Source organism: Tachysurus fulvidraco, chromosome 2 (assembly GCF_022655615.1).
Source record: "Tachysurus fulvidraco isolate hzauxx_2018 chromosome 2, HZAU_PFXX_2.0, whole genome shotgun sequence".
In the NCBI taxonomy this organism is placed as follows: Eukaryota; Metazoa; Chordata; class Actinopteri; order Siluriformes; family Bagridae; genus Tachysurus; species Tachysurus fulvidraco.
Window position 1 is genome coordinate 19,275,304 of NC_062519.1, and position 14,545 is coordinate 19,289,848.

The 14,545-nt window shown below is 41.8% G+C and overlaps 1 protein-coding gene across 1 annotated transcript in view; it reads left to right on the forward strand.

Annotated features, from left to right (window-relative positions):
- The first annotated feature begins 356 nt into the window (after positions 1-356).
- Positions 357-14,545, forward strand: part of xxylt1 (xyloside xylosyltransferase 1) — a 28,744-nt gene continuing 14,555 nt past the window's right edge. The window contains exons 1-3 of the mRNA XM_027171454.2: positions 357-559; positions 1,146-1,615; positions 7,016-7,163. Of these exons, the coding sequence (XP_027027255.2) occupies positions 535-559; positions 1,146-1,615; positions 7,016-7,163 (643 nt within the window). The 5' untranslated portion in view covers positions 357-534. The remainder of the gene's footprint in view (positions 560-1,145; positions 1,616-7,015; positions 7,164-14,545) is intronic.

Sequence of the window (14,545 nt, forward strand, 5' to 3'; positions counted from 1 at the left end):
TTCTAAGTTTGCCAAAATAAAAGCCTCTAATCTTAAAAACCTAAATATCTAATTTATTAACGTAATAAAATAGATAAATTGAGAGTGTATTTTTTTTTTAGATGTTTAGATTTAGATTATATATATATATGATCTGTATATATGAAAACCCTAACTTTACATCTGTAAAATGTAGTATTTATGGTGCGTAGTTTAAAAATACGGTATTTAAACATTTTTTTCAAATAATCGAGAAAGGATTTATATATATTTTTAAATTTTTTTACATATGAACAGACAACAGAACAAACGGAGTATAGGCTTTTATTCTCGAGATCTCCGGCTTCACACATTATTGTTCCACAGTGAAGTGCATTAGGTGTAGAACCCTAGACACTGTTATTGTGTACACTACGTAGGCTGCGTCTGAAGGGAACAGGCTGTTATTTGTATTTACACCTAAAGTGAGACTCACCTCGAGATAACGTTTATTAATGCGTGCACATTTCACATGAAGGTAACTTCGTGCTTAAAGCCACGTTATTACATCTGTTTATGGTTCAGAGCGTGTTACTGAACGGTAAGTGCTATAGATGTGTTAAAGAACGAACACAACATAATGCAGTTTATATTTAGTGTTTAATCTGAAGTGTTAAACAGGTGTCACGTGCTGCTTGTACACAGTTGTTTATGGTGCCTGTATAGTGTTCATGGTGCCTTTATAGTGTTCATGGTGCCTGTTTAGTGTTCATGGTGCCTGTTTAGTGTTCATGGTGCCTGTATAGTGTTCATGGAGCCTGTTTAGTGTTCATGGAGCCTGTTTAGTGTTCATGGAGCCTGTATAGTGTTCATGGTGCCTTTATAGTGTTCATGGTGCCTTTATAGTGTTCATGGTGCCCGTGTAGTGTTCATGGTGCCCGTGTAGTGTTCATGGTGCCCGTGTAGTGTTCATGGTGCCCGTGTAGTGTTCATGGTGCCCGTGTAGTGTTCATGGTGCCCGTGTAGTGTTCATGGTGCCTGTGTAGTGTTCATGGTGCCTGTGTAGTGTTCATGGTGCCTGTGTAGTGTTCATGGTGCCTGTGTAGTGTTTATGATACTGTTATGCATGATGCTGTTATGCATGATGCTATATGATCTTTATGACCTCACTGTTCCTCCTTATACAGATTCCTCTCTATACTTTGGAGCCATGGGCGTGTTGCGTGTGCTTTCACTCACCATGGCAAGAATCGGGACCTTCAGACCTCATCAGCTTGCTCTGCTCCTTGCTGCAGCTTTGGCTGTGATGGCTTTTTACTATTTAGGTTCAGAAAAGCAGAACTTCTCCACCACCACCAAGCGAATGAAGGAGACTCAGGCGAGTCACAACTCCAACCGCAACGACGCTGACCTGTCTGTGGACATCAGGTCTTCAGGAAGAAGACAGAGTTACCATGCTCTCATGATGTTCACCAAGGTTAACACGAGTCGGACGATGCAGAGCAAGTTTGAGGTGGCCATGCGCTCCATGGCGAGACATGGCCGTTTCCGGGAGGATGAAACACTGGTTCTCCATCATGTCTGTGATGGAGGCAGTAAGGATCTGGCCATGAAGATGCTTCCTGAGCTGCTGCGTGAGGCCACCTTTCAGTATGAGGTAAGAACATGGAAATCTGACTAGAATAAATCTTTTCTCAGCACCACCTGAGACCAAGAGTAATTATTTTGCATCTTTGACCTAGTAATCTTGAACGTAAAGGCTAATATCTTTTGGATCTTACAGATGGAACACCAAGTGAGGTGTCTTCTGATTTGGAGGTCTGGTCAGTGTGACATCCAGGACTGGTCCTTCATCCGATTCTTGTTTCTTTATTTATTTCTGTGACCACACGTTATACAAGCGGTGAAGAACTGCGCTTTTTAGATGTTAGACGTAACATAACGAGTTGACCCTTGTGGTGGAGTTCAGTGGAGGTGAGCTCCAGCCCCCTGTATAGAAGAGGACTAGGGCTCGGGTTGTAGTTTAGCAGATGTGCCGGAAAAATCTTAGGAACGTGGGAAAACCTTCTTAATTGACATAACGTGGATGTTATGAGTTCTGGTGACTGACGATGCCACGTTCCAGATGGCAGACCCAGTTTTCTCTCTAGTGAAGTGAGAATCGCTTTGATATTATGGAACAGATTTCTGAGGGCCTTTTTACACCTGTCACTTCATGTGTTGTCTCTGATCCGATAGCTATCTGATTTGTTAAAACGTTACCATTTACATCAGGCCACATAAACGCGATCTTTCTACTCCCGCCCAAAATGTAAATATATTGGACCTCATTTCCAGGGTAATTGAAACAGAACGCTCTTTGGTGTTTGCGGTTTTCAGAGCGCGATCAAAAAGAAGATAAACTAAAACTGGTTACGACATTTATGCTACAAAAACATCGTTTACTGTTTGCTGCGTTTTCGCTGGCGGCAGCAGCACGTTTTAAGACCCGACGAGACACCTGGGTGAAAGATCACCTGCGAGTGACGTACTTCCGTTTGGGAGGAGTATAGCGCTGACGTATGTGGCTTGAACAACCACATTCATTTACACCTGTCCAGTTTCATCTGAAACGCGTCCCAGACCACCTCCTGAAGGGGTTTGTACCATCGGATTTATATCCGTCTCCAAAATGTTTCGGAGGGCATTTAGACCTGGTCTTTTTACCCTCTGGTAGATATCGGATCACAGAAAACGCAGGAAGTTACCAGGTGTAAAAAACCCCTGGGTTGTATACACTTCTTCTAAAATAGATGATTTAAACCGTACGATGGCTGTGATGTGTACGATTGAGATTTGATCTTGAGGAGCAGCAGAACTCCATCGGCCTCAGTGCCCTCCATTATGCTCTGATCTACAAGTCTTGGGTGTTTTTTAGCCAATTTCGGGTCCATATGTAGATGACGTCAAGCTCTATTGGTGTCTAAACGGTGAATAAATGCTGTTGCAACGCAGACGCTGATGCAGAGCTTGTGTCGGCTTTAACGGGTCTTCAGTAAAGTTTTGAGGCTAGAGAGAAGTAAAAAAAAGAATGTTACAGTAACTGTAGGGCTGTGAGCTGAATAACAGTGTAAATGATGTGAAATCTCATATACTGACTCGCACCAATACACAATTTTTACACAATTTTTGACTGAGCTTTTAAAAGAATTTAAACCTACATCTCTTGTACCTAACGTTCCTGAGGAAAAATGTTTTCACTCCTGGTCCACCAGGGGGCAGTGGCACCATCGTATTGAGAGGACACACATGGCAAATCCACGTGATCGTCGTTGCCCTGCACTAGTGGGCAGAAAGGTCAAGCAACAGACATTTCCTCCACATCGCTGCACGGACAAACACCGTATATCTCTCATCCCCCAAAGGTCCCCTAGGAGAACAGTGATTTGCTGAGGTCCAAAAAACTACACAAAGATACTCAAAGATCATGTTCTTCAATTGTTTATTAGGAACAGAGGATCTCCGAGACATGTGCATTGAATTGAAAAGGATGAACGGAGCGACACCTGTCACTACAGTAAAGCCCTGACTCTGACTCAACACCACTGAACACCTTTGTGATGAACTGGAACACCGACTGAACCCCAGAGCTGAACAGTGTCTGATCTCACTAACGATCTTGTAGCTGAATGAACACAAATCCGACATCTAGTGGAAAACCTTCACAGAAGAACGGATGATGATCACCAACATTTTATTAACAATATTATTAATATTAAGGCCACAAGCACACGTGTGTCGTAGTCTGGCGTCTACATACTTTTACATGCTATAACTTACTTATTGGTTTACTAACAGTGGGCACACGGGGGCGTTGTTGCTCTGTTTGAACCCCTTGGAGTTCCTCTTTATACGTTTTCTTCCTACAATACACAAGTCAAGAGGATGAAGTTAAAAAAGAGAGACTTTTCACTCGTCTTTATAAAACACACCTCTCAGGCTCGTATTGTTGTTTACATTCTGTATTCAGTTACTTCTCTCCTTGTGCTAGGGGTGTTTTCAGGAGAAGAGATGTACATCCACACTTAGAGCTGATCCCCTTTCTTGGCCCCTCGGTGCAATTCGTTGGCGTTTAGCCACGAGTCCAGATTATTCTGTCCTTAATCCGGTTCTTCTCAACTCCACATCATCATACACACACTTCAGAGTTTGTCTCAACCTAGTTTTAAATTGTAGTTGTTGCTTCATCTAACATGTCAAAGTTCCTGTTGGGTTTAAAGAACCCAGTAAAGGTTGTGGTTAGATATAAGGGTTTTTTTTTCCTTCTGTGGGATGTGGTAGCTCAGTGGTTAAGGCATTGAACTCCAAATCAGAAGGTTGTGAGATCGAACCACAGGTCCACCAGGCGTCTACTGCCGAGACCTTGAGCAAGAAGTTAAGAAATGGAGATGAAAATGTACATCTGCCAAATGCCATAAATGTAAATATGTCCCTGCTAATCATCTCATTTTAAAGGAATGGCATTAAAGTTGCGGTCTCTGATGTCTGAGAAACGCTTCAGAAAACCGAGTCGGACGACTAGCAAAACTAACGTGTAGCCAATGAGCAGAAAGGGGCGTGTCTTGTCAATATGGGCGGAGAGCGTGTTCAGTGCGCATGTGTGACATTAGCAGAAAGCGGTTTTAACATTGACATGGAGGATAAAAACAAAGAAAGAAAGAGAAGAAAGACTTACGATAAGGCAAGAAGTAGGACGTGTTAATATAGGATCAGCTTTCCAGCGCTGGAGAGAACTGAAGGAGCAGGAAGTCGGCCACATATTCACAGGTTGGAGTTTCCCGAGTCAATAACTCCTGAGCTAAACGCTGTTACTACACAAATAACACCTCTTTTCTATCGTAGTAATGTAGAGAGGCAGCTACAACCTCGTTTTGTGTAGTAACAGCGTTTAGCTCAGGAGTTATTGACTCGGGAAACTCCGACCTGTGAATGGCCAACTTTACTTAAGACGCCGAGGCGCTTTTTTCCTTCTCGATAGGTGAGTAACGTCTGTTTTGCTTTGTTACACAGAACTAATATATGCCTTTGTCCTTTACATGATTATGCTTGTGTGTCATTTTTGCTTGTTTTTTTATCTACACTCGTATTGTTCTTCCCTTCAGCTATGATAAAGACACGTTTCTTTCTGTTAGTCCCCTGGGTTACGTATGTATGTGTGGGCGGAGCTATTGATACAGGGGTGGGACCCGTTTGGGTTAGGGGCGTGTTTGTTTTGGTGATTTTATATGTCAGCATTGGCTTTCAAACAACGGAGACCTCACCTTTAATATGCTGCAGAAGTCCTTTTTCTGCACACATTTGGGGAACAAGTATTTGGAATGTTGCTGTAGGAATCTGTGTCCAAGATCATTAATGAAACAATCATGAAAATAATTATTCCTTAATGAAGATTAGCAGTTTTGGTGTCGACTCTAAATGTCTCCTCTCAAACTAACATCTCCTGCCTAGCGTATATCTCTGTGTCAGAGCTACAGATGACTTCACTACAAATCCGTAACAAAAACACGTCCGTTGTTCAGAATGCGTGATACAGAAATAACAATTGAGCAGTAAATACATTCACTGAGCTTAAAGTTCCTGCAAATGTGTGTTCGCATTAAAACTCATGTAGTCTAACAACATTTAGTACTATTGTGATTGTTAAGGGAAGTAACAGTAGCTCGTGACCAGCTGTACAGGAAGCTGCAGCTCGACCACTTGCACAGCTGACTCAGGACCAGCCTCACAAACTCAGCAGCACAGAAGAAACTAAAGTCAAAAACATTCCCTCAGCAGACGAACTGTGTTTCCAGGAAGAGCGCCGAAGGAAGTCGGGAATAACGCAGACTTCCCTTGTGTAGGCGTCAGCCTGGAGGCAGAAACCCGACTGTGCTCAAGTTACAGAGAGAGACGCTAATGTTGGAAAATAAGCATGAACGTGTAGAGAGGCATTGTGGGTATTTTGTTAGGATCAGGTTTTTACATTGGGATTTTATCATTTTATTTTATTATTATCACAGTGGGAATAAAATTATTTAGATTTGATACACAATCTGATCATTGTGCTGTAGGACAATGGCTCAACTGGTTAAGGCTCTGGGTTGTTGATCGGAGGATCGGGGTTCAAGCCCCAGCACTGCCCTCCCTGCTCCAGGGGCACTGTATCATAGCTGCCCCTGCACTCTGACCCCAACCTCACCACTGTGCTGTAATGTATATGTGGTGACAATAAAGGCTTCTATTCTGTTTTGGTTCTCAGTATCAGTATTTATTTACTGCATTATGTGCGGATGTGCGATACGAAGCCAACACTTTGTCCACGCACTCGAGGGAGCGACGACACTTTTCTTCAAGCCTGCTGAGATCGGACGCACTAGACCGTGACTTGGCTCGCTGTTTAATTAACGCTGTTACTTACTCACCACTGGTGCTGCTGAATTCAGCAAATTTACTAAAGAGTATTATGCATAGATTTAGGAAGACCTTCTCGTCCACTGGGGGTCCGAACCAGCAATGAGTCTGACCACAAGAGCTCCTGGTACACTGGTCCTACAAGCTGTTGTGTGAACGTTATGCAGCTTATTGCTGTATCCTCTGACTGGAGAACTGTTAATATTTCTGTAGAAGGTGTTCGACATTAGCTCAAGTTTACATGACGTGGTATGAACTTCTTTCAGCTCCATCTCGACCTGTCCTCTGCATCTTCCTCTGTCACACCAACCACTTACATGTCTTCCGTCACCACTTCCGTAGACCTCCTCCTTGGCTTTCCTCCTCTCCTCTTGCCCTTCTCCTCATGCCCCATATAAACCCCCTATCCCTGTGTACAATCTTACTGTCTACTCTCTCACTTTGTACACAACAGCCTTGGCTACACAGAGGAAGAGGAAGATGTACGTGGTGCAACAGCCTGGAAACACTGACGCCTTTTCTGTCATCTAGTTCTCGATATAACTAACGTTACTTTAGCATGTAATATAAAAGGCCCCACGATGCAGTGCTTTCTCACCGTAAACATAAGAGTTTGATTTTGTTTTAGGTGGTGTTTCACGATGTTAACGGTCTGACGGAGAAACTGTTCCCTATTGTGGAGGCCATGCAGAAGCACTTCAGCGCAGGCTCCGGGGCGTATTACAGTGACGCCATCTTCTTTCTTTCTGTGGCCATGCATCGCATTATGCCTACAGGTGAGCTTTCATTTGATTTATATCACTGTAGGAAATTCACCCCTGTTTATATGCAACCATCTGTCTTTCTCTAGGAACAGGAGGTAATTAGACACACTAAGATCTTCATAAATTCAGCAGTGGTTTTTGATTCAGTTCTTCATAATATATTTTTCTCCATCATTCTGGGACAAGTTCTCTCATCTGTCCATAGGATATCATTTGTCCTTCCTGATTTGAGGCTTTCCTGTGGTTTACATCTCGGGGTAAATCTACTCTATTACCTCTCTTAAGTCTTCACTTGATTGTTGACCCACATACTTGGCTTTGACCTGCTCACCTTCATACCTCCTTAAGGATGTTCTTTAGATCTCACCAAGGGGGAAAAGTTCTCCTGGTGGTCCTCTGGGCAAGTTGTTGTCCGTGAGCTCGGGCATTTGTTGTATTAGGAATTATTCTATTGTACTATTACAATCAATAGACTCTCTTGTCTGTTGCCATGTTTATACGAACTCCCCTTTTCTCTTTTTACTGCACATCAAGGAGCAAGACGGATCTGGAAATCTTTTGCCTCCTTTCTCTTCTTTTGCTTCTGAAAAAAATAGTTATTTATTTACTTATTTATTTATTTGTGTTGTGCCTTTTCTCACCATGGTTTGTATTTCATTGTACTGGTATTTGTGTCGGCCCCTGACAAGCAGCTACTCACAGACTAACTTGTTCTATTAGTCACCTACTTAACCACAACGCTGTAGTTCGTTTGTGGTTGTGTAGTTGTTTGTGTTGAGGTTTTGTCCCATTTTTCCAGAAAACTGTGTTTTTTAGCTGCTAGGTTTTTTTTTGTGAAGGGACATTTCATGACTTGTGAGGTCACAGCTGGAGAGGAGTGTATGTGTGTGCAAGCAAGGAAAAGGCTGGATCTTCACCCCACACTGTGAGATTGCATCTGGACACCTGCTTTTTTTAGCTTTACATGGTCAAGAAATGGGTCAGTACACACCTACCTTCTCATTTAGTTGTTCATTCTGTCTGATTTTTTGCTAATTCTTTTGATGAATGTATTTTGGAATGTATTTTTTTTATTGGGGGGGGGGGGGGTTGTGTACATTTTGACAAAGCCATAACCAACTCGCGCTCTGAAATATTCTTTCAGTTGAATATTAGACCATTGGACAAGAGAATCTGGTTAAACTTACTGGAAACCATATGAATGCATTGTTAAGCTGATTTGTTGTGTAAGCTGTGTTGAGGGTCAGTGTGGAATAAAAAGAATAATATCATTTAGATCAGCGGTGTCCGATCTTACCCACAAAGGGGCGGTGTGTTCATTCCAACCAAGCAGAAGCCACACCTGATTCCACCTGTTTAATCATCTGTTCTTGGCTTTTAGTAGAATCTGGTGTGGCTTCTGCTTGGTTGGAATGAAAACCTGCACCACACCGGCCCTTTGTGGGTAAGACTGGACACCGCTGGTTTGGGGTTTTTTTACACCTGGTCACTTCCTGCGTTTTCTGTGATCCGATGGTAAAAAGACCAGGTCTAAATGCCCTCCGAAACGTTTTGGAGACGGATATAAATCCGATGGTACAAACCCCTTCAGGAGGTGGTCTGGGACGCGTTTCAGATGAAACTGGACAGGTGTAAATGAATGTGGTTGTTCAAGCCACATACGTCAGCGCTATACTCCTCCCAAACGGAAGTACGTCACTCAGGTGATCTTTCACCCAGGCGTCTCGTCGGGTCTTAAAACGTGCTGCTGCCGCCAGCGAAAACGCAGCAAACAGTAAACAATGTTTTTGTAGCATAAACGTCGTAACCAGTTTTATTTTGTCTTCTTTTTGATCGCGTTCTGAAAACCACACACACCAAAGAGCGTTCTGTTTCAATTACCCCGGAAATGAGGTCCAATATATTTACATTTTGGCCGGGAGTAGAAAGATTGGATCGATATCCGATTCGCCGAGACGCGTTTATGTGGCCTGATGTAAACGGTAACGTTTTAACAAATCAGATAGCTATCGGATCAGAGACAACACACGAAGTGTAAAAAGGCCTAAATGATGTCAACATTTACACTGACTCTGGCTTCCAGTGAATACAGTAACGCTGGTTTACTAGGTTACAGATTTAGGATACAATTAACCTAAAACTACAACAAACAGGGAACATTTCCAGTTCAAGAAGCATTGTTTGATGACAGCCGGTGACTCAGCTGTCTGGACCCCTGGGGGACGTTCAATCCACCACCTTGATGCCAGAACAGAAACGAGTCTTGAGTTTTTTTTCACCAAACTATGAGTTCTGTGACGATCCGATACTTGTTAGTTCAATACTTGGAAAAAGCTGCAGACTTTCTGTCTCCTTAATTTGTCATGATCTAAACAGGAACCTGACCACAAAACTGTTTATTAGTCCATTATCAAAAGAATACGCTTGAAATATCTTGTGTAGAAATATTCCTAAAACTTAAGTCTTTTAGTCTGATTGTCTTGACGAAAATAGGATAATTTATTTATTTAATTTTTTTAAATATCAGCTGAAGTATTTACTTTCATATTGAGACGCCATCGGTCAATTCTTCTTGTCATACTTGATGCTTGGTTGCATTTGTGTATGAATTTTAAAGTCCATAGAACTACAAATGAGTTTTTCTTTGTAATGTTGTGACAGACGTACTGTACATTATCATTTAGCAAATGTCTGTCCTGTTTGTTTACAGGAACTTTTTATTCATTAAAGCGACGCTAGAAGGTTCCGTAGTTCCCATGTGTTTTCAGAGCAAATATTACAATAGGAAGTTCTCAATGGCAACAAATATTGCGGTGAAATGTCATTTGGAGTGGTGTAAGGTTCTGTTCACCCAAAACAAAGTGGAAGAACAAACAACAAAGAAGCTCAGTGCAGAAATCTGTGTTCATAGCTGACCAGTTTATCGCTGTTACAAGAATCATTAAACAATTTTTATCAGTGAACATCAAAGGTTTGACGTATTGTTCTACACAATTTTGACCTAAAACGTTCCACACTTTCAGTGTTTTATATAAATAGCCAACCCCAAGCTGAACACTGCTCTGTTCCACATGTTCTGATTTAAGTTTACGTAATCACTCCAGACCAAAGTGCTGTAAGTGCTGTTTTCGGTAATAAACTCTGTTCTGTTGTTAACCCACCCGTATGTACTCTGTCTGTAGCCTCTGATGCTCTCTGTGAAGCTTCTTGAGGTTTTTTTAATAAACTTGAGATCTACAGTTAACTCCGTGTTAATAACACCTTCACTGGCACCTGCCACATGGGCTGATTTAAACCCGTCTCTCTTCAGTTACTTAAGGACACCTCGCTAAATCCAAACCATCTGCTAGTCACCTCGATTTCATTCATCCAAGATTTTTAAAATGATTACTGACTCGGTCGGGTCAGGTCTAGTGTCCTTTTTTAACAAATGTCTTAACTGGCCGTGTCTCGGATGGGTTAAAAGTGGCTACTGTTACGTCTCTGCTCAAGAAACCTTCACTCGATCCGTCCAGCTTAAAACATTTCCTCCCTTTATCTGCCTCACCTTTTACCTCAAAGATTTTAGACACGATTGTGTCCGACCAACTTCAGTCGTGTCTCACGGTTTGTCATGACAATTTTTAGTCTGATTTTAAACCGGCCCACAGCACGGAGTCTGATCTCTGAGAGGCTACATGATGTAGCTACTGACTCTGGAGATGGATGTGGAGGTTCACCTCTCTACACTTATTAATAAATTGAACTTGAACCCATTGGCTTCAACAGAAAAAACAAGCTGACTTGGATCAATCAGACCAATCAGCATTCAGGACACATCATACTGTACCATCAACAACATCTAAACAAACCTGAAAACTCATGAATACAATACAGTATTTAATAATAATAAGTTAAAAAATGCTACAGATTACATCGTGTAGGGAATATTTTTGTGATCATTTTAGAGATAATGTTTCAGACACAGTGCAGAAATGACCGTGTGTGTGTCGTCTGTGTGTGTCGTCTGTGTGTGTCGTCTGTGTGTGTCGTCTGTGTGTCGTCTGTGTGTGTGTCGTGTGTGTGTGTGTGTCTCTGTCTGTGTGTGTGTCTCTGTCTGTGTGTCTGTGCGTGTCTGTGAGAGAATCTGTCCTTCTGTCTCTCTCTCTCTTTCTGTGTGTGTGTGTGTGTGTGTGTGTATATGAGAGAGAGAGAGAAGCCATATAATTAAAAAAAAATTCTTTTTAATTAATTATATTTATAAATTAATATTTTTTCTTTATTTTATTAGTATGTTTATCCTTTCTGTCACTGGCATTCAGAGGTACACTAACATCTCTGACACAGAGCCGAAATGCCACCGTGGCTGAAAGGATATAATTTGTCTCTGACATTTCTGCATGGTGTCGAAGATGTTTCCATTTATAACATTTATAACATACAGACATTGGCACATCTCTAACATAATAACGTAACGTCACCAACGTGATCCTTTTACAATGTAGCTTCAAATATTTTAACATAGAGACAAAGTTAAGGTTTATAAAAGACCTGATTTTATCGGACAATCAATCAGGTTAAGCCCCGCCTCCTCTCTAAGATATAAGTTGATGTATTTTCCTTGCACAGAAAAGTGAATATCATTTATATATAATCATGTCAGTGTATATAATGCATTCAGTACTGATGTGTACGGACCTAGAGAAGATTTGACCAGACAATTGTAAAATTAAAGTGAATATATTTCACAAAATTCTTTTGTTGTCTGAAACTATTTTGATTTCACTTTAATAATAAAAAAGGTCCATTGAAGCCCTAGCCTAACCCCTAACCCTAGGTCATAACAGTGGCTCTCCTTCGTATGGTTCGCTCACATCTCAAAGCGTAGTGTATTTTAAATGGAATGTTCTGGCATTCGGAGCCTCGGCATTAAGAATCTTTACCTTTTTCTACGCTGCAGTTGACTTTTTATGATAAACATCTGAGAATGAACCAATTTGTCTTCCTGTTGTAACGCATGTCTCGAGGGGAATCTGTCTGTTCTAATGATCTTTCCTGTCATTACGTCCAGCGCTGTTCCAGCTATCTGAATGACTAGTCAATAATGGCTAATAATGATGTTTGTGCCGTAGGGGAGGGTGACGCCATACGTCTCGTCGCCTAACGTGTTCCCGAGCTTTCTGCTTGTGTCCTATATACGACTCCGTACATCTGCTGGATAAAAGCGTTCACACAAATCTGTCACATTAGATTTAAGGGGGAAAAAAAAACAATCACTTTTGTACCATCGTTACACTCGCTTGCTTTTCAGTTTATTTCCAGGAGGATGTGTCCATAAACTGACCATGAATGTATTCTGCCAAATTCCATGTGACTGACCGGTCACATGAAAAAGGATCTTAAAGATGAAGGGAAAGATTGTGGTAATGTAAAGGGATAAAGCCTTGCTCTAGTTTTCAACTTTTCAAGAAGGCAAATGCAAAGACAGCAATAGACAAATCATTACAGTGACCATGTGTGCTGGTGACGGGCTATTGTACTCGTGAGTGTGTGACCTACAAAGTTTGTTTTCCCAGATTTCAAATGAGAGAACTTACTGACGTTCACCCAGCTGGTCCTGTGTTTGTAGTTTATTCCAGTGGATTTGTTTCACTACATCTGTGGTTTTATGGAGTCTGAAGCCTTTTGTAGGCATGTGATGTGATTATATATATATATAATTACCATACTCCCTGTTTGGGGATATAGTTATAACACATAAAGACGTCTCTCAAATCGAAAAAAAATCTTTAAAACCAAATGCATACAATTTTTCCCATCCTATCTAGAAAGTGGCTTCCATTGAGAGGGTGATGAGAGATCGGCTCATTTATTTCTGCTCGCTATATCTGTGGTGTCAAACATTTCTGAGCTCTGGCATTTTGACATTACACACTTAATTACACACTTAACAAATTTTATTTTTAACAGAAGAGTCGGACTAAAACCGGAATGTGGAACGTTCAAAAAGGCATTATTGGTCTGATGGTCAGGTGTCCATATATATATGTAGTGTGTCACAAATCCTGTCTAATACATGTAGACAGACCATAAAGTAGACCCCAGGTAGCTTAGGTGTGTACAAGGGTATAGTTTGCATGTCATGTTAGGTTGTTGTATGGGATCTAGTACCCCTTTACCACCAGAAGGTACCGGGTGCTGGTTCAGAGCTAGCACTGGTGCTGGTTCAGAGTTGGTTCCACTGACGAACCTTCTAAGAACCGGTTTGCCTTTCCATTGGTTAGAGAGCATCACAGAGCCGAGTGTGACGTCACTGTATACGTGTCACGTTACACAACAACGCTAGCACGGCAGCCACAAACACAACAACAACAATGGTGGATGTTGCTTTACTGTTAATGCTCATGGCTTTGTGAACCTACATTAACGCCCAAATGCGGCGAATCCGACGTGTACGTGCAGCTCCGTGTAATCTGTATAAACGGAGGTTGTGATCGAGAAAGTACTTAACGTTATTTTATCATTAACGCAGAAAAAGTTAGCCTTAGCATGTAGCCTTAGCATTTTTACTTTACCATCATATTGTGGTAAAGTAAAAATGTATTAAACATTAGTATACTTAAAGTACATTATCAAAGGCTCTAATAGTAGCCCAGCCCACAGCCCCTGCTTAAGGTACATTATCAAAGGCTCTAACAGTAGCCCCGCCCACAACCACTGCTTAAGGTACATTATCAAAGGTGCTAACAGTAGCCCCGTCCACAGGCGCTAACAGTAGCCTTGCCCCAGCCCCGCCCACAGCCCCTGACACAAGCGGTTCTTAAGTCTAGACCAGCGACGTTTTGGTGTTACTTAAGAAGCACTTTTCCTGGTTCAGAGCCGGTGCTTTGGCTGTCGAAAAAGAAAGAACTGGTTCTAAATTAGGCTCCGAACCTGCACTCAAACTGCCTCGGGGGGGAAAGGGGCAATAGTGGGTTAGTGTGGATGTTGTACATTGTTTGTTGGCAACATGTGTACTGTATGCTGTAAATAAAGTCTCATCTATTCACCTTCTCACCATGTTAGTCTTTATCTCCTAAGAATGATTAAATATCTGCACTGAAACTAACAGGAAAGCTAAAGTAGTTCCAGAGTAAAGAAAGTAGGTCGAGAGCAGCTGCCAGATCCTGAGCGAATTAAGGGGTTAAGCACGTAATTAGGTTGACCGACTTTTGTCCCATTTTGTAACACACTGAATCAGTGTTTGCTGTTGTTTCCATTGGGGAGATGAGGTGGTGGCTGGAGAATAATCATAATCCACTAAGTCCATCTGGACTCCCACCTGCCACACGCTGTGTTCCTCATCATAGCCGCCCTCACTCGTCATCCTCAGCCACCTGTGTGGAGAGGCTTCGACCTGCCGTTGCTTATACTGT